At 37.1% G+C, this 26,596-nt stretch overlaps 3 protein-coding genes and 2 non-coding genes across 5 annotated transcripts; 4 read left to right on the forward strand and 1 right to left on the reverse strand.

The window, feature by feature from the left end:
• The first annotated feature begins 16 nt into the window (after positions 1-16).
• LOC110995404 (BTB/POZ domain-containing protein 19) lies at positions 17-10,635 on the forward strand. Its single transcript, XM_022262565.2, has 10 exons — positions 17-599; positions 5,732-5,888; positions 6,094-6,256; positions 8,036-8,169; positions 8,425-8,584; positions 8,752-8,878; positions 9,257-9,334; positions 9,710-9,827; positions 10,088-10,260; positions 10,341-10,635. Exons 1-10 carry the CDS (start codon positions 424-426, stop codon positions 10,516-10,518), a joined length of 1,464 nt encoding a protein of 487 aa, XP_022118257.2. The 5' UTR covers positions 17-423; the 3' UTR covers positions 10,519-10,635.
• Positions 612-683, reverse strand: Trnae-uuc. The gene has a single exon. It is a non-coding gene; the product is annotated as a tRNA-Glu (tRNA).
• Trnag-ucc lies at positions 6,299-6,370 on the forward strand. Its single transcript has one exon. It is a non-coding gene; the product is annotated as a tRNA-Gly (tRNA).
• On the forward strand, positions 7,366-7,881 carry LOC110995405 (probable small nuclear ribonucleoprotein E). Its single transcript, XM_022262567.2, has one exon. It carries the CDS (start codon positions 7,475-7,477, stop codon positions 7,760-7,762), a length of 288 nt encoding a protein of 95 aa, XP_022118259.1. The 5' UTR covers positions 7,366-7,474; the 3' UTR covers positions 7,763-7,881.
• Positions 10,636-15,695: 5,060 nt separating the features above from the next.
• LOC110995387 (cohesin subunit SA-1) lies at positions 15,696-22,505 on the forward strand. The gene is made up of 15 exons (XM_045634768.1): positions 15,696-16,436; positions 16,794-16,964; positions 17,327-17,531; positions 18,267-18,492; positions 18,571-18,694; positions 18,778-18,956; positions 19,036-19,870; positions 19,954-20,118; positions 20,190-20,366; positions 20,443-20,599; positions 21,262-21,392; positions 21,467-21,637; positions 21,724-21,930; positions 22,007-22,139; positions 22,214-22,505. The coding sequence occupies exons 1-15, from the start codon at positions 15,954-15,956 to the stop codon at positions 22,273-22,275; spliced, it is 3,426 nt and encodes a 1,141-aa protein (XP_045490724.1). The 5' UTR covers positions 15,696-15,953; the 3' UTR covers positions 22,276-22,505.
• The last annotated feature ends 4,091 nt before the right edge of the window (positions 22,506-26,596 follow it).

Below are 26,596 nucleotides of genomic sequence, written 5' to 3' on the forward strand. Positions count from 1 at the left end.
AACACAAAATCCAGCAATAACACCCGTATTGTGTACCGAAGTTGGTTAGAAATCTCAAGACAAATCTACGGTGTGAAGTTGGATGGAATTTGTTAGTTATTTGTGTAAAGCTTACTATTAAGGTTATGTTGACAAGTTGAGTTTGTAGTGAATAATTGAGTAAATACCTAGAATAATTTACATAGCACTATCAATGTGTGTCTCTAGTAATGAATGAAGTGCACGGCATCCGTTTGAATAAGCGGGAGTGATAAAAAGTGTTTTTGTAACGATACGACGCTTGATGTTATTGTTTGGTAACAAGTTTGCCTATAAAATATACCGCGGTTTATTTTAAGCGAGTGAGCAAAAAGGGGAATTGTTCTGAAAGGTGCACTTTTGATCTAATAATCTGTGAAGTGAAAGCGATCTAGTTTAGTGAAAATGACAAACAGAGTGTCGGGGACCTGTTGCACAGCTTCAGTTGAGAGGGCTGGCCTGCCAGGCTTGCTGCGTGATCTGCAGAGACTATCTGAAGATCAAGATTCAGCAGATGTTGTATTTATATTGGGAACTTCGGAAGAGAAGGTCTTCGCACACAAAATAATATTGATAGCCAGGTAAAAAAATACTTCCCGTACCGGGAATCGAACCCGAGCCTCCTGGGTGAAAGCCAGGTATCCTAGCCACTAGACCATACGGGAGTCATGATCTTAATTGAAATACATCATTATATTTTCAGTAATTTTTCAATACATATATAAATTTTACAAAATTACTATTTTTTAGAAATATCAATATAATAATAAAAAAACTACTCTTATTTATCTGAAATATATTTCATTGCTAAGTTTTTATTTTAACATTTGAACAAAATATCTAAACGTGAACGACAACAAAATATTATCGCCCCCCACTGAATGCACGGTAATGGCGGCGTTGTGTTTCAAATGCAAATGAATCGACTCTCTGACGGCGAAACTTATAATTTGCCTAATGAAGCGCACCTCAACTTTGCTAATTATGTAAGAGGTACATTTATTAATTATGTATTCATCTTCGTATTAATTATTCAATGCTTTGTTTTGTGAAAAACTCACAAGCGACCTCATTTCATCTGACGCATATTTAACGCCATCTACATTTCTTTTAAATAACTAATATTATACAGATCACTCCATAGAGGGCGTAAATGTTATGTCAAATGTAATTTTCGCTCCTATTACTAGTACAATTAATTAAAAGTATTAACTTAATATAAAAGTAATGAAGTCACACTTGTACTAAAGTGTGTCCTTTTCGCGACCCACCAGTTATAAAATATTCTGAAGGAAAATAGGGTCCGAAATCGTATCAAAAGAGGCGTTCGCATTAAATTTGCATGAGAATACCGTCCAGTAACATGTGGCGGTTGAAAAAGTGCAGAAACTTAGACAAGTTATGCAAAAAGTTATCCCGCTCACTTCGTATTTGTAAAGAAAACCTTTATATTGAGCTCGCGGATACTGGCCGTGATGTATTACGAGTGCTGTCTTATAATTTTCTGTAATTTATTACATTTCTTCTAGAACTTCTAATAGGGAATCAGAAAAAAATTATAAGCATAACTGACATGAGTATTTAGGTATTGCTTTAAAAGACTCTTTATATAGCGGTCTCACACATAATATCTACCATTGATATATTTATTACTTTACAGCATAGAAAACAGATCCTGACATTAGTGACTATCGTTCGTTCGTTTATAAACTGTTTTAAACCACCTATAGTTCACAATTGCAGCAGCTAATAGATTGCTTATTACCTGTATACTTGCTGTATACAGGTAATAAGCAATCTTTTAAGCTTAATAATAAGCTTTCTTTCACAATCCGATTTTGATAAAACTCCAATCGTGACCACAGATTTGTGAAATCAAAACTTGCTTTGTTCATCACCGTCACGAGTAACCAAGTGAAAAGCTGAACTAGCCTGTAAATTTATACCTAACCTAAGCTAAGCTTAAGCTAGAGTCACGCCCTGACGCATTGAAAATGTAAAATCGTTGAAATCGTAAAAAAACCTTGTCTGTAAAATCAAATAAATCTAGTGTTGACAAACGGGAGTACTAAGTTAAGTAAGTCTCGACTTAAAATATAACCCTACGGTCCAGTAAAACTCTTTTGAGTTTGCTGTATCACTAGGTATAATAGATACTAGACTACGTCGACGTCCGACGGATAATTTAGTAGAAACCAGTTCTCGTCAACGCATAAAATTCTTAGCTCATGCTGTCAGAAAATATTGTGTGTAAATAAATAAACGTCAAAAAAACTATTAAAGAATAATTTGAAAATTCACAATTCTGCGAAAGTTCTTTTCGCCACGTTCAATAAAATCTCCGCCTTGAACATTTTATTTGCTCCGAGCAAATAGCGCAATCTCGTCTACTATTTCCGTATTATGTTACTTTTAGCTTTAAAATATTACACAAAACAACCGCATTATATCTTGAATTATTTGAACTATTTTTCGATTTTTTTTTATTGTTGTTAATTTATATCAAAAAGTATTGCTAGTAAGTAAGTACTACTTATTGCATTTAAAATAAAAGCTGCTTTAGCTTTTATTTTATTTAACTAGTTTCTGCTGGAATGCTATATGTACCGATAACTAATGAAAACTAAAAAATAAAAACCGATATGTAATGTAAATTTGTGCTGTAAAATATAGTGTTTAACATAACATAAACAATTAAATTTAGTCATTAGTCCTCGCGTGTAAAAATTGATTGAAATTCTATACAAATAAGTACTCTGATTGGCTCGACATTAGCAGCGTATAATGAGAAGATGAAAAATAACGTCGATCATGAATACTCTTCAATATCATTCGACTGAAAGCTGAAGGAACCTGAATGTTCATTACAGTGCGGGCTGTAATTTCAACGGCAACTTGAATGGAGCGAAATTAGAATGTTCCTAGTATAGATGCCTTTGCGCTGGCAACACTGACGACTAAATTAGCGTCATCAGTCTATTTAGCGAAATAATTCCAGTGAAACGAGACACCACGTCTGTAGATTCGGCTCACAAAGGATGTGAAAGTTTTAGTCATCTTTCAAGTAGTCGTTAGCTACGCAAACTATTGTAATTTTAGCGTTTTTGCGCATTAAAGAGTGCAAAAGGGGAAAGATGCCTCTGCGCTCTGATTAATGGCTGTTTACTTACGCCAAACTGTATACCACAGACTACGGCGATGCATTAATCGTTAGCCCGCTACGAGCTGCGACATTTCCAAACGTGGCGGACATTACGCGATCAATCATGGCGCCGATACAAATTGTCTTTGAGCATCCTTGACTGATTATCTTCTTACCGACACTTGTGCTAAGAACTATTTATAGGGGGATTATAAATAATAGTACAAATTATGCTTCACCTAGAATTTCCTTCTCATATCAATGATACCTGTAACCTGATTATGATGAAGTGACAACTTTAAAAAAAATTATGGAAAAAAATATTTTATTTACTGGAATTTTATAGTTATGACAACAATTGCGGCGTAAGGTTTACTGTGTATGGTGGGCTATACGGGCAACTATGGCAGGATTTGTAAATTATTAAACATTAAATATTCAGCTCCAAAAACAATACGCGAAGCCACATCATTTGTGTGTTGTCGAGCAAAGTTTGTCAGTTTGACATTTCCTTCCCAGAGATTTAACGCACGCTGACAGATTCATTATAGGAACAAAGTGTCGCATTTAAACTTTGCACAAAACATATATATTGAACATACATGTCATGTTCAACAAAAACAACGTTAATGAACATAGATAGAGTTATATGAACATAGTCATAAAAATCGTAAAAATATAGATTCGTCCATATACATATTAAAATTTATTACAGTAAAATAATTTTTTCAAGTGATAGTTGTAGTTTTTCACTAGAAGGTTTCACTTTTAAAACTTTTGGTTTGTTATGTGAATGATTGTTTTAATTAAACGAGTTTCCTTAACTAAGATAACCCGAACATAACATTCGGTAAACTTCTACGTATCCTGTGTGTCTAACATATTAGGTATAGGTTAAACGTTTAGTACTATATAATATAAAGCGGTATATATTTTAATACTCATAATAGTGCTAAAAGTTATGGAATAGTTTTAAATCATTTTATTTTGGCTGCAATTTTTTTCGCTGCTGCAATGATTTTTTTTGTTTTTTCGGTCCGTATATAATAGAAGGCAAATTCTATTATATTTAGATGTTCTTTCAATATTTCCTTTTTAGGGAATATTTTCGGATGCTGTTTTTCAGCATTTGCAAAAGGTATTTATTTAAGTGATTAAAATTATTATTTTTATAACTTATTATTATAAGAATTGCTAAAACATTAACCTTTAGTCAATTAATAATATTAACATTTATTTATTTTCTCACAAAAACTTACAAAACTTCATACATTATGTGTTACAACTATTTATTAACGTATCAGCATATATAATTGTCATTATTCTTTTGAGGAATTGTTATTGTTTATGTGAAACTGATGCCTGCTAAAGTAAAATAATAAGTAATAAAGAATAGACAATCATGGTTACAGTAGGTACGTTAACAAAATAATAAATATATACATTTTTCTACAATAGCATATACATAAGGAATGTATATATTCTAAGGAAACCACATGGTTTGTGTGTAATTCTTTCTTATTTCCGATAATTTCCAATAATGAGAAAACAAGATACGATAATGAAGTTCGAAATTAAGTTTTATTAAAAATTTAGTGAATTCATGCCAAGTTAATCAAATAATACAAACAATGAAAGTCTTTTTAGGCCAAGCCAACGAAATAATTATACCAATATATCGCTTCTTAAGACTAGGTAGATATAGTAATTTGAAGTTTCTAATGCCCTGCTAGACTTGGTGAAAGTTTTGAGAATTTAGGGCTGCAGACCATTGATCTAATTCAATGTTTATCGATTTCGATCGATACATTTTACTTTATCGTCGCTAAAGTTCCGTTCGTACGTGAGGAAGATTAATGGACAATGTCGCATATTTGGGCGTCATCGGAGACGACGAACCGCTAATTAATTACGCGCCATGTGATTAACGACATGAATCTGGTGATCAACACCAGTAATCCCTGATGTTTATCGTGTTATGTAATAATCTGGACGCCTATCTCAGCTACATTTTGTACAACAATACTCGTAAAGCACTGTCGAGACACAAATAGCGAGTAAATAAAATGCCTCATCGATTAAACCACTCGTTACCTAGACGACAGAGCATCCTTTGCTTAACTGGAAACTCTTATAAATAGGTAATAAGTCTTTGTAGAAGCATTCAGGGTCCGCTTAGCGAAAAGTTTATCGGTTTTTAACATTATTAAAATTGCTGTAAAACTTCTTAAGCGGTCTGATGGTGCATCTCAGTTTTGAGTATATTATTATTAAAGCACGATACAGGTACAAAGTTTTTATATTGAATAAATTAAGATTATATTCTCCGATATTCTGATTAATCGTTAAGAATAAATAATTTGTCAAGTTAAATACACCGGTTGCTACATAGCGACAGCATAAAACTCAACATTCGCTCCGATATTTTCTACTTTCAGAATTCCTAGCTAACATAATGCTGAAGCGATAACAATGGCTTAGTCCTGCCATGTTTGCAACTTCTATTAAAGTAAAGCAATAATTAAAAGTACTCGACTCTGTTTTCATTAACTCTTGTTTTGTTTTGTGCAGATGCAAAAGTTTCCAGAACACAAAGCGCGGCGAGGTGTGTCGCATCCCAGGGTGCACAGTGACGCCATCTGTAGGAGCGCAGCCCACGCCCGTGCGGATGTCGCACGTTCAACCGGAAACATTTCGGTTATTTATTCAGTACGTCTATACGGGAAAGGTGCTAATATTTTTATCAGATTCTTCACACAGAAGTAACACAATTGTATTTTAAATTTCATGCTTATTTTGTACTGAATGTTAAGCGCCACCTGTCGCCTAATAGCGCCATTTAAAAATGAAACACGTACAACTTACAATTTATTTATTTTTTAAGTTTAAGATTTTTACCATAACGATAACGAAATATAATATTTTCCGTGAAGCTGTTATTACAAGATTCGAGAGTATTTGAAATGATGACGTTAGCCGCGGACCTCGGAGTAGAGGACTTGCGAGCGGCTTGTGAAGACCACGTCACGTCTACTCTTAGTGTTGAAAGTGCTTGCACTTTACTTGCAGCTGCTTTGGAAATTCAAGATCGACCAGGTTTGGCTCAATTGAACATCAATTTTAATAACTTTGTTAAGTGCGATGGTGGTGTAATGGTCAGCATAGTTGCCTTCCAAGCAGTTGATCCGGGTTCGATTCCCGGCCATCGCACACTTTTTATTCTTTGAACGTCTCAAAATTATTAAAAACGCCGGGCGCCTGTAACAAAACGGTCAAGTAACTTAAACTATAAAATATAAGAGTTTTTAACAGGTGACGCGCACGAATTGCCCGAAGCACACAAGGCCGACTGTATATAATGTCCATTTGCATTCCTTTTTTTTTAAAAACAGTGTAAATGTATTTTTATACGTTGAAAAATTGGAGTAAAATACCGAAATTTTCGAGAAGAAAAAATCACAATGTAAAACCAAAATTCTGTGTTGAATTTGCAAAAAAACGATTTTGGCAAAAATGCAGATTGTTCTTGCTGCCGTTACTTTGCTCAGTAAAATTGTTATATTATAGTTATACTTCAACATTAACTCGAGTTTCGGTAAAATATTAGTTCAGGTATTATTAATTTTATAAAATATGCCGACAGTAGTCGTCAAGTAATAAAAACATAAAATAAAAAGTAATTATTATTATTAAATAATAAACGATTTTTAATAATATATCATTAAATCGTTTTCCTTTTTCGGCGAGCATTATAAGTTTGATAATTAATTGTAATTAAAATAAATATATATTTTACATGCAACATGTAATATATATATTTATTTTATAATATATATATTACATGTTGCATCAATAACTAAAGAGAGAAGACATTAACGTGAAATACTTTAGTGCAAGCGAAACAGAGTATCAGTTTTTCTGTCTCTATTTGCGTATCGGGTATTATTTGTTTACCACCGAGCCCTTGGTCGGCTTGGTGGTTCCAAACATATTTTTCAGTGCAAACCGACTAAATTGCGAATCATGTTACCAACGCCAGGTAGGTGCCACACTTCGTGTCCTTTGTAAATAGTTGGATTATTATATTCGCTATCTCACACGCTGTACGCTGATGCCTGGTCTATACCATAGTCCGTCTACGACGTTAAACCTACGCCATTTTGAATACCAATGACAATAATTAATCATGCATAGTCTGTGGATAATAGACATTACCTATAGTCTATAGACGAAATTCACAAAATAGACGCCGGGTAGCGTAAATTACAGCTTTCTTCTGAATTCAAGTAAATAAGTAATAAATAAATTAACGAAATGGCGTACAAAGGCCCACCAAAAGTTCAAAAAGTGATGGTGCAGCCCATCAACCTTATCTTCAGATATCTACAAAACAGGAGTCGTGTACAAATTTGGCTGTACGAAAACGTAAACCTGAGAGTGGAGGGTCACATTGTTGGTTTTGATGAATACATGAACATTGTACTTGACGAAGCCGAAGAAGTTCACATGAAAACTAAGAATCGAAAACAAATTGGACGTATTATGATGAAGGGAGATAATATAACTTTGATACAGAATGTGAATCCAACGCCGTCTGGATGAACTTAGGTTATAAGTGATGGACATTCCTAGGTCTAAATAAATTGAAGTAATACAGTTATGGTGAACTTACTCTCAGAACTTGTGTTATTTTATAATTAAATATAAGTACCTTAACCAAATCGGCTTTTATTTTCTTTTCAAAAACTACAATATAATAAAATCCCAGTTTTAATGGTTAGTAGTTTATATTATTACATTAAGATTTACTGTGCTACTTTGCGTAATAGCTCTGGTAAATTGTTTTGTTATTAAAATTGTAATATTTTGGACAAGGTGGTAAGAGTGCATCATCATTTATGGAGAGGTGCATAGCATTTATTGGTGATAATGCAGTGGAGTGTGTCAAGACAAATGCATTTCTCAACCTGCCAAAAGATGCACTTGTAAAACTCATCTCATCAGATTTTGTAAGTAATATATTATGATTATTACAAAGACCAAAAGCAAATATATATATAAATGTCATTGCCTCACATTTGTAGTAATAGGATAAAAAGTTAAATAATTTTTATCTAACTTGATTGTTAAAACTTGTTCTAATCAACATGCTTAAAATTGCTTTTGTAGATTAAAATTCTTGTTTAGATAATGTTCTATAACAATATTTCCTTTTTATTATTTATTATTAAAAATTATGAAGTTTACACCAAATCCTGTGTCAGTTGTGTTTAGAGGAAGAAGAAGTTTGGCGTTGTGGTCTAGCTTGGGCCAAACAACGTGCTGGAGTGACACAACCAACAGCACATTGGACAGAAGAAGAACGAGCAAGAGTGTGTCACCATCTTGCACCACTAATGCACCACATACGGCTCCTGCTTATTGGTTAGGCTTGTTTCAATATAATGCTGATTCACTTTATTACAATGATTCACAAGTTTTGATTCTCTTCTCTCTCTATAAAGACACCTTAAACATGTATTATTGTAAGTATTGTTAAAAATAAAACATGGCATATGCAGGTATGTAGTTCTATTACTGAATTATTTTAGATAGTGCAGTATTTGCGGAAGAAGTAGAGCCAACTGGTGCGGTGCCAATGGAACTCTCCTTAGAGCGTTACAGACGTGCGGCACTCCACGCAGCACGTGCAGATCAAGACAAACGCACTCAACCCAGGTACAGCATATCTCTACTTACATACATCACAATTGACGATAAAAGTGAATATTGTTTGTTCAACTTTTACTATCATAAGCTGCTATTATGTTATACCAAAGCGTATCGAATCTTAAAATATCGTCATCGCACTTGTGAGCGTCCATGGCCAGCGGATTCACTTAACGAAAACCGAGAAAATAAGTTTAAAAAACTAGATAACAGTTGGTCAACTCTAGACACTTCTAGAAGTTAGCACGTTTGTTGAATTTAAATATTAGCGAAAAGTTTTGTTTTCACTTAATTATAGATATATAGACAAACTGTTCAAACAAATACTTTGTCATTCAAACAAACAAAGTCAAATCATCAACTGTACATATAATTTTAAATTTTCAGGCTTGCTGTAAATATGTTTGCTGGTTCTGTAATCCTACAACAAGACAAAAGTGGTTTCCAAACAGTGATTAATAGTTGGTAATTGTAAACCTTGTACTTTATAGCTATAAGTATATTAAACAAAAGCATTATTATTTACAGTATTATTACTACTAACAATGATTTTTCAATTCTTTATTGATGTTGGGGTCGGTCATTTTTTTCTGATTATTGACTGCAGATGCTCAAACAGAACAGAAATGTTATCAATACTTCTCAAATATATCTTACTCAAAAGGAAAGACATCCTTGTAACATTCTATAAAAATACAAATTATTTTGACGGAAGATAGCATTAATTAAGTATTCAAACCATACCATTAAAATGAATAATCACGCAAACTGGTTTTCTTAGGTTGTATTTGTATGTTTGTTATAATACCTAGCTAATGACTTATAATAAATTGATTACAGGTGTGGAACACCAAAGCAGTGTTGGAGGCTGGTCTTCAGGGCTTCAACACATGGTTTTTCTGCCCAAGCTTTTCATACACATTGTGATGGAATATCACCTGTCTTATTACTCGTACAAGTACTTAAAATTAATTAATAGTTTTTATTTATAGGCAATTCTTTTGAAGCACCGTCAATATTTCAGTCTTACACGTGCTTTATTTTGGTAAATTTAATTCTATCTAATTGTTTTCTTTCTGTCCATTGCAGTAAAACCAGGGCTCAGTACTTGCTTCGCTAAGTTTTGATAAATTTAAATATCAGCTGGCAGTTGGTAGGCCAGGCATAAATAATAAAATTTACTATATACCATTATCTACAGCAGAGAGAATGTTTCAGTTGTCTCGAGGGCCGGTAATAGGTGGCTGGTGCGAGACAGGGTGGGCGAGTGGGGCAGGGGGCGGTGCGGGAGGATACATCCCCGCGGAGAGGGGGCTCCTCTTCGCTCTCACCGACCCACCCGCGCTGTATACGCTTACCAAGAAGGCGTTTGCACTATGCTACCATCCTGAGTATGTATCATTATCCTTTCAATGGCATATGAGATGTTTAGCTTTAAGTCTAAAAATCTTACTTTCATGTATGTCGACAGATGCGGTCCAATTTTTGGCGCCGGAGCAGACTTACTGATCTCTAATAATTGCAATTCAAATTCAGAGAGCTACAGCAACCTCCACTCTTACGGCGATTCGTTGTCCCCAGCCTCTCTAACACCGGAGTACAGCTTCACCGTTCGGGACTATGAAATATTCACTATTAAACATAATTAACTGTAATTTTCATAAACATATATATATATATATGTAAACTTTGATTTATTATTATCGTTTGTGAGTACACATTTAGCATATGAAGTTGCTAAATAAAATTTTATTTTATAATATAAAAAAAATTGAATGAAAGAAATGATATATAAAATTAAAATACTTTTGAATAAAAATTGATTGAATTTGTAGTATCTAATCTTCTTCTATATATATATAATGAAAATGGTCTTCGTTTGAGGCTCAATCACGCTTAAATCACTGATCGTATCGACATGAAACTACCACCATTCGATGCGAAATTTATTTTTATGAATTCTAACGTTCCTTCATTTTTTTATTGCTGTTTTACTTTTATGAACATTTATCCCGCTAATTGCAAGCGTTTTCTCTTGATTCTTTTGTTTACATGGCAACGGAGTTTACTAAACGGATAATGTTCTTTTACATTCAGCTAAGAATCTACTTACAAACTTCCACGCATCCACCCACCAACTCCCACGCACCCCTGCACACCCACTCTCATTTTTTGATAAAAATAAAATGCCGTATCTATGATCGAGTATCACTTGAGAACGGCTGGACCGATTGGGTTAAATTTTTTTTATTGTCTTCAGAATTGTCAGGAGAATGTTTATATGTAAGAAAATTTTAAAAAAGTCTGCTAAAACGTTGAAAATTTCGATGATAATCGAAGTATTCCAATTTCAATAGTCAATTACTCATCACAAAATCTCGGGAACTATAGGACTTAGAAATGTGAAACTTGGTAGGAATATTACTTTCGTTATGTAGAGGTCAACTAAAAACGGATTTTAAGAAATTCATTCCCCAAAGGGGATTGCGGGGCGTTAACAATGAACAATTCCCGTTTTTAAACTATAGCTCCTTATTCCAAATTTGGTAGGAATCTTCTGTAAGAGATGTAGAAATAGTCTATGAACGAATTTTACGGTAGCTCCACCCACAGGGGGTTGCGGGGATGGTTTAACAATGAAAATTTTTATTTTTTAAGCCGTAGCCCCGACGACTCTAGCTAAATTTGGAGTCTGTAACTCCAAATTTAGCTGGGATCCAATAATATCCAAATTAAAATCTCAAAATAAACAACCCGCGAAAATGGAGGACACCGTGAGCAATTTCTGCAAAAACCCTACATCTTTTAGTCGATACCAACTCCGGGGAAATAAATACAGATAACACAACATTTTCTGCAGCTGTAATACTTTTTGACATTTAACACCTTTGTCTGCAGTCACCGTGACCACGCACGCTGTAAAGCACGCGAAACGTCGGTTTAAATTTAAAATTATGTACAAATAATTATAAGTTTAAATATAATAATACATATCTATAATCCGTTAAAAAAGTGTTTTTCTTTAAATGTGTAAAAGTTATGTAAATAAAAGACAATACTATATAATTAAATTGTAAATTACAAATTTTTATTAATAATTCGGCATTAACTATCAAAAGAATCAAGAAAGTCTTATATTGGATGTTTCATAACAGTCCGAATCGCTTTAAGTGACAGAAGATTCCATGAAGCTTTTGCGGTTGCTTTGAAGAATACGATAATCTAGGTGAATTTTCCTTTGCAGAGATTAGAGAGGTGAATGTGCATAAAAATAAAATAAAGTGATGATAAAGTTTAAGAGTTAATTATGAATGTAATAAAAATTATTTAAATTTATCTAGAAATCGTTAATTGACGGAATTTACAACGCTTTATTATACTTTCAAGAAATACGAACTTACTTTGAGAGAAAAGAACAAGAATGAATGATGCGTTTGGTTAAACAGGCTTAACAACAGCAGGAGTGGAAATTAAAAAGTAATTTTCTATTTGTTGATTGAGATACTTATATAAAACATAACAAATAAATTTAATTTTAATACAACCCCATCAGATGAAAAAAACATCGCGACGGAATCAACTGAGATAGAAGACGAAGAATTCATAGAAGGAAGAGAAGGTGAAAAAGTGGACAAGGAGAAGAACGAAGGAACAAGGGAAAAAAGGAGAAGATTGAAAAAATAAAGGAATAAAAAAGATTAAAAAATAAAGAAGAAAGTTAGAAAATGTCCAGAAAATAATATTATTGATCTACATTGACGTACATTTAGCTCTAAATTTCGGTTCATTTTCAAGCTACCTTCTGTATTTTTAAAAAAATTATAATGTTTATTATTGTAATTGTAATAAGATTATTTAATATAAGGGCGGCAGTGATAGCTATGCAGCTGGCGTATGATTCGGTTGATCACCCAATCTATGCAGCTTTTAGTTGGTGGTTTAGCTGGTTACTTTGATGGGTGATCTTCTTAAGAATACGATTGGCCTGCATGAACATCATTGTTGTTAGGTATAAGTTAAAGGCTCATTGATCACTACAATGCAGAATTATAGTGATTAATGAAAATTTGCCTATCACGGATTGTACTGGCGTGAGTTTTCTCTGTGGTTTCCTCATGTCACTGTGTTCCGCCGAATAATGGGGCAAGGGTAGATACGATACAATTATTATAAAGCACATGTCGGTCCACAGCCGCAATATATTTATACATACAAATAATTTAATAAATTTTGTTTGTCATTAATAAATAATTAATACCGTAATTAATTTATAAAAAAAAGTTTATTAAGATATTAACACATAATATTTAATCTTCATCTTCAATAATCATCTTATGGATTGCAAGAATTGGCAACTCTTCAACTAGGAATTCGTTTGAGAAAGTGATTTGATCGAAGGCTATTCTAAATTTTGAGTCGGATAGAAATTGATCATTGATAGTTGGGAAGTGACAAACAAAATCCGCAGCATTTGAGATCGTCCCAATCTATATTAATAATCAATTTTTTTATATAAATTCAAAATGGATGCGATTAAATTGAGAAGAAAAAAATAATTTAAATGACGGTAGAACTTTGCTTAGATATTACTTGATTTTTGTTTATGCTTAAACAATGACGAGGTGGAGCATTTTCAACTGCAAACAGATAATTAAAATTATATGAACGCATTCCATAAGTTTGAAAACCATATATTTCTTCTACATAACCACGAAAACTGAATCGATAAATGTAAATTTACGTAATGTGTCTATCGTTATCTATTTAATTATTTTTATACCTGTTATTTCTTCTATAAAAGTATCCGTCATTTGGATGAATAATAATAAATGAGTCCCTGATTAAATATACGACGTTATCATGGTTATTCATCTTTCATAGGTTATATCAATCTGTCATTTAATAGATAGTCATTTGTTTTCTTTGGTTATGTAAGTCTGTTATTTAATCGATCGTCTTTTTTTAAAAACAAAAATAACATAATATAATTTTAAGGTTAGTTGAATGAAGAAGAAGTTTATAATCAGTTCATAAAGAAGATACGTATATTCATTATATTTTTAGTTATAATACTTATTTATCTTTTAATAAGATATATATTAATTTATCATTTGTGTCATTCATTTGTTCAATATTAATTATAATATTTATAAATTGTGTAAAAATAGTGAAATTATGGCGAAAAAAAGAAAAGCTCAAATTGGCCGATCGACACGTAAAACGAAGAGACAAAAATAGTACGTTCACAACAATTTGTCGATGAAGCAATTGACGAAAATATTGTCAACAACAACGATATAAATAATGAAGAAATTAGAGAAAATAATATTTAATTAGACAACAATAATAATAATAATGATAATAATAATAATAATTTATTATATAAATAAATTTTATTTTAACTGAATTTGACTCTTTGAATTCTTTGAAAAATATTGTAAATTTCAGAGAAAAAAAATTAACAAAAAAAGCAAAAAAAAAATGAAAAAATAAAAATGATGAATAAAATTTAATTTATTTTCTTTGAAAATTCGCCCAGCGAAGCGGGCGGGGACGGCTAGTTTCATATAAATTCAAATAAGGTGAAAGAAACAGATTGATAGTTTTTTTAGATGTGATAAGCAAAGTTGTGTTTGAACATTGAACCTCTTGTAGAACAATAAATATTAAACTGTATTAATCATGGCTTTGATAAGTAAAGAGCAAAATTCTTTTATTTCTTTATAGTAGTCAAAATTAATGTAAGATATCGTCAACGATTTAAGTCTTTAGCTTTTAGTATCTTGAAAACTCACATCTGACTAGTGAAAAAATACCTTTATTTAACAAAGATATGGCTAATTGTTTTTTTATATATATCATTCTTACCCCAACGGGGAGACTGAAACAGACGTTCTTAAACTTTTGCCATCTCAGTTTTAACAAATCCCGATGTTGCACGTAACGATTTCCGGACTCAGTTACGAGGCTCAGTTACTGAATAAAATTGCAATTATTAAATAATTAAGTATCTATTTCACAATATAACTCCAACAAGAGATACTGGCAGTAAAATTAGAATCATTTAATGTATATTTCTTTTTTTTTTGACGTTCATATAAGTACTACTAATACATTACGTTACCTATATGAATAAATGATTTTTGATTTGATATGTTAATAATTAAACATTTTTCGGTATGAATATTGCCAAAGTAATATTTTATTTTAAGTGAAAATTTAGATAGTTATGATCTTAAAAAAAAAAAATTTTACTTATCTTTGCATATTCCGTAATGTACGTTGCTAATTTATTTCCTGTTAACAGTTAATGTTATAGAAAAAATGAATTTTTGTATGAATGACACTTGGGAATGGCGTAAGATCGAAACTTTTGTATATTTTTCTTACGCCATCATTTTTTTTTGGCTAAAATGTAGATATTTCCTTAATTAGTAAAAACAGACGTTGATGCGAATTTGTAACTAAGAACAATTTAGCTAAATATTCCTATGAAACAGTCGCACCTATCTGAGAATTAAAGTTACACGAGGAAGTAAGATTAAATCATTTTACTAAAAAATCACGACGCAAAAATTATCCAAATGTACACACTCTGCGAGGCTAACGTCTACTATTGGAAATCATTTGGAAAGTTATAAACTGGCGGTTTTAATAAAAATGCCAAAAATTTACAGTAATAACTTGTATGTTAAAATTAAATCATCAAATTAAAATCGTCACCAATATGTAGTCTTTAATCTTTATAGACAAGAGAAACGAGCTATATATTAACGCGATATAAATTCTGTAGTGTGCTGTTGACTGCGTGACATTAGACATAAAGTGTAATGTTATCTGTAATGTTTGCGCGCGACGACGCGATCGATAAACTTATTTAAGAAAAGTATTGTTAATTCTTAATTGTAATAACTGTCCCTGTTTATACAGTCACTTTTCAGTAGCAAACCTTATTAATTTATAAAAGTAATGTAATAAAAAACAATTTTGGATAAAGTAATTTGAATTACCTTAAAAATATGTGAAATAGGGTCAGTGTAGTGTTCGTATTTTCATTTTATTTTTATACTCCTCTAAATTTACAATGCATCGTCGAGGTGGCAAGCGAATCCGAATGGATGATCCTCCTCCGGAGTACGTAAATCCTATGACACCAGCCACTCCTATGACGGACTATGGCGGACAATCTGTTCATGAACCTGATCCGTCTAATATAAACTATTCTGGGTTTCATTCTGGAGCTCCGGTTAATTCGACTGCTATAGAAGCCCCGAGAGAAGAGCCGGATGATCATGAGGACGAGTTAAGGTCACCGTCACCGGCAATTACAAAACGTATAACGCGCAGCAGAGGTCGAGGTGGCGACGGCGGCTATGTCGGAAGATTAGCAGAGTCGCCTCCGCCGCCCCCAGTTCGACCCAGACGCGGTCGAGGTGGTCGTGGCAGAGGGCGAGGAAGAGGTGGAGCTCCACCACCACCTGCATACTCTCCACCCCCAGTTCTCCTTCCTGGCGATGATGAAAATAGTTTATATAATCTACTGCGATTCAACAAAACTGCAATTAATGTTAGTACAAACATGTTATATTGTATAAAAACATTTACAAGTATAGACAATTCTTACCCATAAGAAAGATTTGAACTACAAAGAATCAACAAAAAATTTCATTATAGAGACCATTTATGTAGACCCACCTGCATACAATTATAGACATCACATTTGTGATGTTTAGATATTCCTTCCATGATGAAACATGTTTAAAAGTATCCCAGTATTTTTGGGGGGAAACTCAATGTAACCTGTAAAAATATAGGTAAAGGCTAGATTTTGGATCCTAAATAAGTATATAATATGTACTATGATATCATACATGTAACCAACAATCTAAAAGTACCATGTAAATTTTGCTTGCTTTTTCATTAGCAAGTTGTTGACATGTGGATTGAGGAGTACAAGAGCAAGAAAGAAAGTGCACTGGTGCAGCTCATGCAGTTTTTCATAAATTCCTCTGGGTGTCGAGGAAAGGTCACACCAGATATGGCTCAAATGGACCATACACTCATCATTAAGAAAATGACTCAGGAGTTTGATGAGGTATTCTTAAAAATTAATACTCCTCTTAATATAAATTTATTAGTATTCAGTATTAACTTGCTGCAACTTTATGCCATTAAAGGTGTGTTTCTAATTGGTGAAGGCAACTAATTTCAGTTTTCCTCTATTTTCTTTATTTACTTGAGTTAAGCTATGTGTTTTGCAAGTGCTTTTAAAATTTTAAATTAGTAAAAATAATAAAAGTCTATTGTCAAGACTTACTTATAAACAAAACCTTATTATAAATGTTTTTTGGAATACAAGTACCTATAAATGGAAAATCGTTTTTTACAATATGATAGTGTTTCTGATCAGTGTTATTCTTTGTAAGCTTGATATGTAAAATTCTTATTTGTATCCAGGAAAGTGGTGAATATCCTTTAATAATGTCAGGCCAGACTTGGAAAAAATTCAGAGCAAACTTCTGTGAATTTATACAGACACTTGTTAAAATGTGTCAATACAGCATCATCTATGACCAATACCTCATGGACAATATCATCTCACTACTCACTGGGTTGTCCGACTCTCAAGTTAGAGCATTCAGACACACTGCAACATTAGCTGGTGAGTGTTACAGTCACATTATTATGTAAATATATATAATTTTTATACAAAAAGTTTTAATTATGTGTAAATAGTATATTTGTGAGCTTGCAAATTCTAAATGTAAGTAACAAGTTTAAATTCAGATTTTATACTGTCCCGGAGTAATGCTGAGCTGGCTAATTGGTATTTAATCATTACATCATACATAATATATAGACAAGTTCTCAGGGATATGCTGCTTATGTAGACTTTATAAAAGAACATATTCAATAACTGTGTTATCAGTTTATTCCTCTTTTTGCAGAGATTGCAAAGATTGTAATATAACTACCTCATTGACCAAGAGAAAACAACTTCCTGGTAGTAAACCCTTATCATATTCAGATTCATACTACTAGAAAGGTTTTATATGACGTTCACCACCCGCATTGTAAATGTATAACTTGAGATGAAACATTATTCTTAACTGTCCCCTCAGCAATTTGTTCTGGAATCTCAATCTCTATTAGAAATGCTCGAATTTGTCCTACAACTGGTTATGGCTTTACCAAAACCTTTACGGGCCACATAAACTAGTTTGTAGGGATAGCTATATATAAAAATAATAATAACAACCTCAATTCCCTCCACGTAATTTATTTATTTCTTTGAAGTATATTTTTTAAATATGGACCTTATTTGTGTTACAATATTGAACATCATATTCAACATTAATCTTATCTTCTGTAATATTCTTTAATGCTATATTTCTAGTGATGAAGCTCATGACCGCACTGGTCGACGTGGCGTTGCTGACCAGCGTGAACTGCGATAACTGCCTTCGCCAGTACGAGGCCGAGCGGCTGAAAGCCCGAGACAAGAGGGCGTCCGATCGACTCGAGGTGCTAGTGGCCAAGAGGCAGGAGCTAGAAGAAAATATGGAAGAGATCAAGAATATGCTGTCTTATATGTTTAAATCTGTCTTCGTCCACCGATACAGGTGCGTCGTCACTCACATCGTGGTGTTCCTAGCTTTAGACTATTCAATCTGTATAATAATGTCATCATAATGTTTCAGGGACACGTTGCCGGACATCAGAGCTATCACAATGTCAGAGATCGGAATATGGATGGAGAAGTTCCCGGCTCACTTCCTGGACGATCTCTACCTAAAATACATTGGATGGACTCTTCACGATAAGGCGAGGCTTTTGACGTTAGACCTGCCGAAAATATTAATAATCTGAAATAAATTCTCACTTCTGTGTTCCTCTCTACCGAACAGGTGGGCGAGGTGCGTCTGCGGTGTTTGCAGGCCTTGCACCCGCTGTACGAGTGCGAGGAGCTGAAGAGCAAGCTGGAGCTGTTCACCAGCAAGTTCAAGGACCGCATCGTGTCCATGACCCTCGACAAGGAGACGGAGGTGGCCGTCCACGCGGTCAGACTGGTCATCGCGATACTCAAGTGGGTGCCGGTTGTTTCGCGATGCGGTCTCGGCGAGCGGGAAACGGGCGCAGCCTGACCTCTCTCGGTTCTGCCGCAGGATGCACCCCGACGTGCTGACGGACAAGGACTGCGAGAACGTGTACGAGCTGGTGTACTCGTCGTGGCGCGCCGTGGCGGCCGCCGCCGGAGAGTTCCTCAAGTGGCGCCTGTTCCGCGACGACTCGCCGCCGCCCGCGGCCAGGTCGCGGCGCGGCAAGGTGCGCCTGCCCAACACGGGTCTGCTGCGAGACCTGGTGCAGTTCTTCATCGAGTCCGAGCTGCACGAGCACGGCGCGTACCTCGTCGACTCGCTCATCGAGTCCAATCCGATGATGAAGGACTGGGAGTGCATGACGGACCTGCTGCTGGAGGAGGCCGGCCCCGGCGAGGAGGCGCTCGACAACCGCCAGGAGTCGTCGCTCATCGAGCTGATGGTGTGCTGCGTGCGGCAGGCGAGCACCGGGGAGCCGCCCGTGGGACGCGCGCCCGCCCGCAAGCACCCGCCGCCCAAGGACGCCAAGGTGGTGGCCGAGGAGAGAGCCAAGATGACGGCGCACTTCGTGGTCGCCATCCCGGCGCTGCTGGACAAATTCAGCGCCGACCCCGAGAAGCTCACCAACCTGCTGGCCATCCCGCAGTACTTCGACCTGGAGCTGTACACGACGCAGCGCCAGGAGGGAAATCTGCTGCTGCTTCTCAACAAGATCCGCGACATCGTCTCGACGCACACCGAGGCCGAGGTCATCGAGACCTGCGGCAAGACCCTGGAGGTGCTCTGCAGCGAGCAGTGCGCCGTCTACTCGCGCTGCAACGTGGCGCGGGCCACCGTCACCGACCACTGCGTCAACCGCTACAAGGAGGCCGTGGACGACTACCGCAGCCTCATCGAGGGGGTGAGCCGCCTGCGCCTCCGCCCCCGCCTCCGCCCGTCCGCAGGCCGACCTCCGCCCGACTGACCCGCTTCTCTTTCTCGCAGGGCGAGACCCCCGACGCGGACGAGATCTTCAACGTAGTGAACTCCCTCCGCAAGGTGTCCATCATGTACATGTGCCACAACCTCAACGACACCAACATCTGGGACTCGCTCTTCGAGGACCTGCCCAAGTGTCTCAAGAACAACGAGGCGCAGATGCCCATCGAGGTGAGCGGTATACCCGGGGCGCCGACGAGCCTTCCGCCGTCCCTCACGTTAACCGGGCCCTCTTCGAACAGGCGTTGGTGTTCGTGGTGCGTTCCTGCTTCTACTCTCTGCTGTGGGCGTTGCACGAGGCGGAGGAGCGGGGCGTGACGGCCGAAGCGGCCTCCGCCCTGAGGGATCGCCTGAGGGCCTACGTGCACCACTGCCAGCTCATCGTCGCCGACGGCCTCACGCTGGAGCTCCGGGAGGAGGTATTCGCACGCTCGGGACGCTCTCCCGCGTCGGGTCGGGTCGAGTCGAGTGAAACGTTCCACGTTTGTCGGGCAGGCGTACGTGTCCCTGTGCGACCTGCTGATCTTCTTCGCGGAGCAGGTGGCCCTGGGAGACTCGGCGCTGCGGCCTCTCGTGCTGGAGGCCGACTCGCACCTCTGCGATCTGCTGAACGCCGCCGTGCAGGAGTTCGTCTTCTCGCACCAGAACTACGGTAATCGCCGACCGATCCGGTTCTCTTCGTCATCGCGGAGGGGGCGATCTTTATAAGAACTGCGTTCGTTATAACGTTCGCCCCCAGCTAACTCGCACAGTTTTGAGTGTTCGACCGTTCCGCTCTCTCTCGATTCCGTAAAGGCCGTATTTGCATAAAAGAGTAGAAGAGGTCGGAATGACCCGATCGAAGGTCGTTCGTCGACAGCGTGAGTCTCGTTCGGAAGTAGAGACGGACGAGACTCGCGTCGGGCGGGAGGGGGAGGGTCGCGGGTCGGGGGGCGGCGGGCGTAACTCGGGTGTGTCTGTTTGCATGTCCCCTCGGATGCGGCGCGTCTTCGCCTTGCCGGTAAGCCCCTCCGCCGTCGCGACGCATTTTGCCTTAGTAATGCCCGCCGCCCGCCCCGCTCGCCGCTCTGTCCGCGCGTTCCCGCGTTCACTCTGTCTGCCCAACATTACTAAGGGAAAATGGTCGCGGAGGCGATCTTACGCCTTTTGTGTTCCTTTGCGCTAGTCTTTGAGTAGAAGTGGTGTTCGGTTCACGGGTCGATGCCTCCGAACGCTGCGTGTAGTGTCGCTTCGCACCCGTTGCTTTGTATTCGAGACGGTCGGTCGGAAGCCGGTATTTCGCTGACCCCGTGCGCCCCCGTTGGGCCCTTGCAGACGGCCAAGACGAGAGACGCATCGAGGAGCTCCACAAGCGCCGGAACTTCTTGGCCGGGTACTGCAAGCTGATCATCTACAACGTGGCGCCCATCCGACGGGCCGTCGACGTCTTCAAGCACTACATTAAGGTACCTCCTCGCTTTGGCTTCTTATATATATTTATATAACGGAGGAAAATGCTTACTCACGACTGGCTCTGCAGTGCTACAACGACTACGGAGACATCATCAAGGCGACGCTGAGCAAGGCCCGCGAGATCAACAAGCAGAACTGCGCCCTGGCCATGGAGCTGGCCATGCAAGCCCTGTACTCCGACATCAGGGCTAAGCATCCGAACCCGCAGCGGAACTCGCCCGAGCTGCTCGAACTCAAGGTGATCTCCCCTCCCCCCCTTTATGTCGCGTCACACATATATAACGCGTGTATAATATAATAATGATGACGACGCGGGGCTTTCAGGAGTTGGCCAAGCGCTTCTCGATGATGTTCGGGCTGGACGCCCTGAAGAACCGCGAGGCGCTGGTGACGCTGCACCGCGCCGGCATCTCGTTCGCCGCGCTGGAGCCCTCCGCGGGCGGGCAGCCGCCGCCCAACCTGCTCTTCCTGGAGCCGCTGGCCGAGTTCTGCGCCAAGCTGCTGCGGCCCGACAAGCGACAAGTCCTCAGGGTAGGCGCTCGCTCTTCGCAACGAAACACCGAAAATGTCGAAACCTCATATATCTCTATCTCTATCTCTCCTCCAGTACCTGGACGCCCGCTTCCCGATGCAGTGGGCCGAGGAGTGGGCGCCCCTCCTGGCCTACCGCACCGCCCTCGTCACCGACGCCCCCGACGACCGACCTCCGCCCGCCCGGCGCCACTACGCCCGCAGGAACAGTGCGTACTCCTTTCCTTCCTCGTTTCTCTTTCATTCCGTATATAATATATTAACTCGCGAGCGTCGGTTGCAGAGGGTCATGCGGAGGAGGACGAGGCTGACGACAACGCGGACTCCGACCAGGACGCCGCCTGAGCTCCTCACTTCCCTGCCGATGAAGTTTCTTTTGGAAGATCAAGGAGACGAAGAAAAAGCTTCTCGTCTTCATCTTTTTTTCCTTCGACATTCTTTTGACTTAAATTTCTACACATTTGAGCTAATGTTATCGATTATCGTAATATATATTACACAATAGATAATAGATATGTAAATGAGCTATTTTGAATTCGACAGATATTTTTGTAATAAAAAACGTTTTTTATGAACTTAGTATTATTTCTTCCCCTCTCTTTCCTTCCCTTCTTAAAAGCAGTCGCGGATCCTTTGTGATGAATTGTTATAGAGAATCTTAGGAGACTGCGTCGGTTCTAACTAAGTAAGACTAAATTTTCAGAGAGCTATAAAATAAATAAATTCGAAATGAAATTTAGTATACGGGGTGTTTTGGGGGCGATAAATCGATCCATCTAGGAATCATCTCTATAAAATGTCATTTTATTTTTGTTTTATCAACTTAAACATAGAATTGCTCGTTTAAAGATGTCAGTCAAATAAAAACTCAAATATGAATATAATTATCTTTATTCGATAATTATATTCATATTTCAACACTTTATTAGTCTGTAATTCGTACTTAAATATAATTTCCAAAAAACACAATTTATAAAAATAAAATACCGAGCGAAGCTCGGTCATCCAGGTACTGTAGACTTATGAACGTCAAAAAAGAAATATATTGAATGCTTCTCATGTTACTTTTACTGCCCGTTCTCAAATCTATTTATTAAGTACTAAGTATATATTTTGCTAAATAAACCAGCCCCCAATCTTTTTAATCGCCCAGGCTTTTCTTTTACCCAACATTTTTTTTAACGTTAGAAACGGATCAGTGATCACCTGTTTTTTAGGTTTCGGATGTTAAAAAAACGCGTTAGGACCGAAACCAACTCAGGAGTTTATATTTATGAGTACTTGTGTACGCAGCAAAATTGGGAGGGCTGCCATCAGGCCCGCTCTACTTATGAATGTCCAAGGTAAATAGAGAATTGCGGATAGTAGGTACGTTGCCAGAATTTAATATCAGACATCGGAGTATCACGCCGAATAATGTCGGTGGTGCTTTTCTTTGGTCATCAAATGACCCTGTGCAGTGGTGAAATATATGACAAAAATTTCCATGGATAGGCAAGAGACCAGAAGTCCCAGGCATGAGCGAGAGTGTTTGCCACTGCAGCAAATGAAATAAAAAGGTTCATAATACTACTACGTCGGTGACAAATGAACTAAATAGCGGCTCAATACAGACTAAATATTAAACTTAGGTACTTACTGTGAGTAATTAAAAAAATCCCCTTCTTTTTATACCATTAGGAATTAAGGAATCCCAGCATTTTAGCTGTCTAGCACAAAGCTAGGCTGCCCGGTCTTTTTATCCAATTGTTCTTTTTAGGAAAAGAGGTTCAATAGAAAAACTCCAGCCTGGCTTAATAAAAATACCTGACAATCAGCAAAGGGACAATATAAGATATACCTACCTTTCCCAAGCTTTTGATATCCTTTTAGTTATTATCTTTATTAATAGATATCTGTATACATATATTGTTTATATTGATGGTCAGCTTACGGCTGTTGGTGTCTTTGTTGCAATAATTTCTTAGCCAATATTAGAACTCGCCTTGTCTAGGAACTTTACGGTTAACGGTTTCTGCCAGAAGAAAATGGAAATAATTATAATTTCTAACCACCAAACACCCCAAGTTGGCTGAGCACAGTGGGCCTCGGTTCAACGCAAAGACAAACACACGAGAACACCTTGCTAATCTGTGTATAGTAGTTCATAGCTATACATTTATTCTTAGGCATTGTTGTAAGTGTGCAATGAACATACTAGTCCGGTCAATTTAGACATTCGAAGTTACATAAAGTCCCAACAAGCTGAATTGCTGTGAAATTGTTTAAAACATAATTATAAACAACGTCTAGAAGTTCCCCATCATTCCCCTGTAAGGAAATTTTTTTATTCAAGGTCAAAGGTCAAAAAAATGAGTTTTTCGCGATTTTCAGCAAAACGGTAAGTTTTATCATAAAAGTACCTCAGACAAAAATTGTAGATCATAAAATTATCTATATTGTATCAATACTTTTTTTCTTACGAGCCACGGTTTTTATAACTTTTTGAATCGTTATATCTCAGAAACGGTGGCTCGTAAAAAAAAAGTATTGATACATTATAGATAATTTTATGATCTACAATTTTTGTCTGAGGTACTTTTATGATAAAACTTACCGTTTTGCTGAAAATCGCGAAAAACTCATTTTTTGTCCTTTGACCTTGAATAAAAATTTTTCCTTACAGGGGGGAACTTCTACACATTGTTTATAATTATATTTTTGAACAATTTCACAGAAATTCAGCTTGTTGGGACTTTATGTAACTTCACTCTCATTTTTTGGTCTAAATTGACCGGACTATACCTACGTCTCGGAGTTCATTTAACATTATTTATTTATGTAGGTAGTGAGCGTTACAATGATGAAATAAGAAGTATGTTTTTACGCAATGACGTTCTGCATACTAAATCTGCATAATATTAAATGAATCTATAACAATTATATAATATGACGTTGCTCGGAAAGGAAGTTATTGGGCGGAATGCGTTTCGCGTCATAGAACCATGTTTTCCTGCCTCTGACGCGGCGGAGTCCAAGATTGTGTTCCAGCTAAAACCCAACGTCAACACTGTTTGTTATTACTATCCAAGCAAGCTTTTGTTTTAAGGGAAAGGACAAGTAGTCAAAATTTTAATCAAACAATACGCATTATGTTTCCCATAAACCACATATTACGTCACTCAGTTATAGAAGCAATTTAAGCAGTAGTGTTGCATGATTGATTTTTTTCGTAATACACTGTATATTTATCTTAATTCCTAAACAAGCTTTCTTGTTCTGGCATATCTCATGATCCGTCCGCACGACTCACCCGAGGTCGAACGCCGACGGAGGCCGAGACTGCACCCTTTGCGTCTATCGGAATACTATGAATAAATAATTTTTAATTCTTTTTATGCATTTATTTAGCGTGCGACTCTCATACCTGAAGTCGTAGGTTTGATCCCCGGCTGTGCACGAGGGGACTTTCATTCTAGGTTCATTCAACTTTTGCTCGAACGGTGAAGGAAAACATCGTGAGGAAACCGACATGTCTTAGACCCAAAAAGTCGACGACGTGTGTCAGGCACTGGCGGCTGACTTGCCTATTAGTTTTAAAAATGATCATGAAACAGATTCAGAAAACAAATGCCAAGACCTAAAAGAGGTTGTAGCGCCACTTATTTATTTTATTTAATCGAATACCATCTAAATAGCGCTTTAAAATGACGCCAAATATATTATGACACATTGAAATCAATTAATAGTCACATCCATAAAAGGATAAAAAGCAAATCACAGAAGGATAAAATCGAAATTTCCTTTTAACCATTAAATTATATTATAAATGAGCTCTCTGCGACGTCACAGCCAAATAGAAATTAGGTATACTTCCTACTAATTGTTACTTGTAACATATTTATAAAAATCAACCCGCTCCCTTTAGGGAGGTTTCAGTGAGAGATTCTAGTTTCAGCGTTCATTTCTGTTACCAGCTGTTAATGTTTTTGAAAATAAAGTGTATGTCATTCTAACATTACCATATTTGGTTTGATAAAGCCGAGTTACTGACGTCATTACTTCACTTCACGCATGCGTCGACGTCGAGGATTCTCAAAATTAACAAAAACAATAGGAATTAACTGAAGGAAAGAAATCCTCGATCGAGTCATCGAGTCACCACGCTAACATGACCCGATGTCCTGCTCTAAGTCTGTCATGTCTGCTTTCGATTCTAATAAAAGGTCCTCAACGTTACAACATAGCTACAAAAATTATTTAAACATTTTGCTAAGTGTATTCTTTTCAGTATAGTGAATCTTAAATTGGCGAAACAAATTAAATCAATAATGAGAATCAAGACTATTTAATCTAACCATTATCTATCTCAAGGTAAACTATACTCGAATTTGAATGAGAAAAAGGACGACAAAACTGTTGTCGTCCTTTTTCTCATTCAAATTCTCAAATTCTGTATTAAGAAAGTAGTCATTTTTATAAGAAATTCGAAGAGAAAATTTATATTGTAAAAAAGAACTTGACAAAAGATGGATAGAAATCTCTCGACATTTTAGAGTAGATCCCACATGAAAATTTTATAGTTTTAGTAGTTTTAGTAGTTTTTAGTAGTTTTGAACTACTAGCTCACATTAGCCTTAACATTAGATTTAGTGCCCGTAGAGCTAACGAAGTCAATTTATTTTCC

The sequence above is a fragment of the Pieris rapae genome, chromosome 4 (assembly GCF_905147795.1).
Source record: "Pieris rapae chromosome 4, ilPieRapa1.1, whole genome shotgun sequence".
Lineage (NCBI taxonomy): Eukaryota > Metazoa > Arthropoda > Insecta > Lepidoptera > Pieridae > Pieris > Pieris rapae.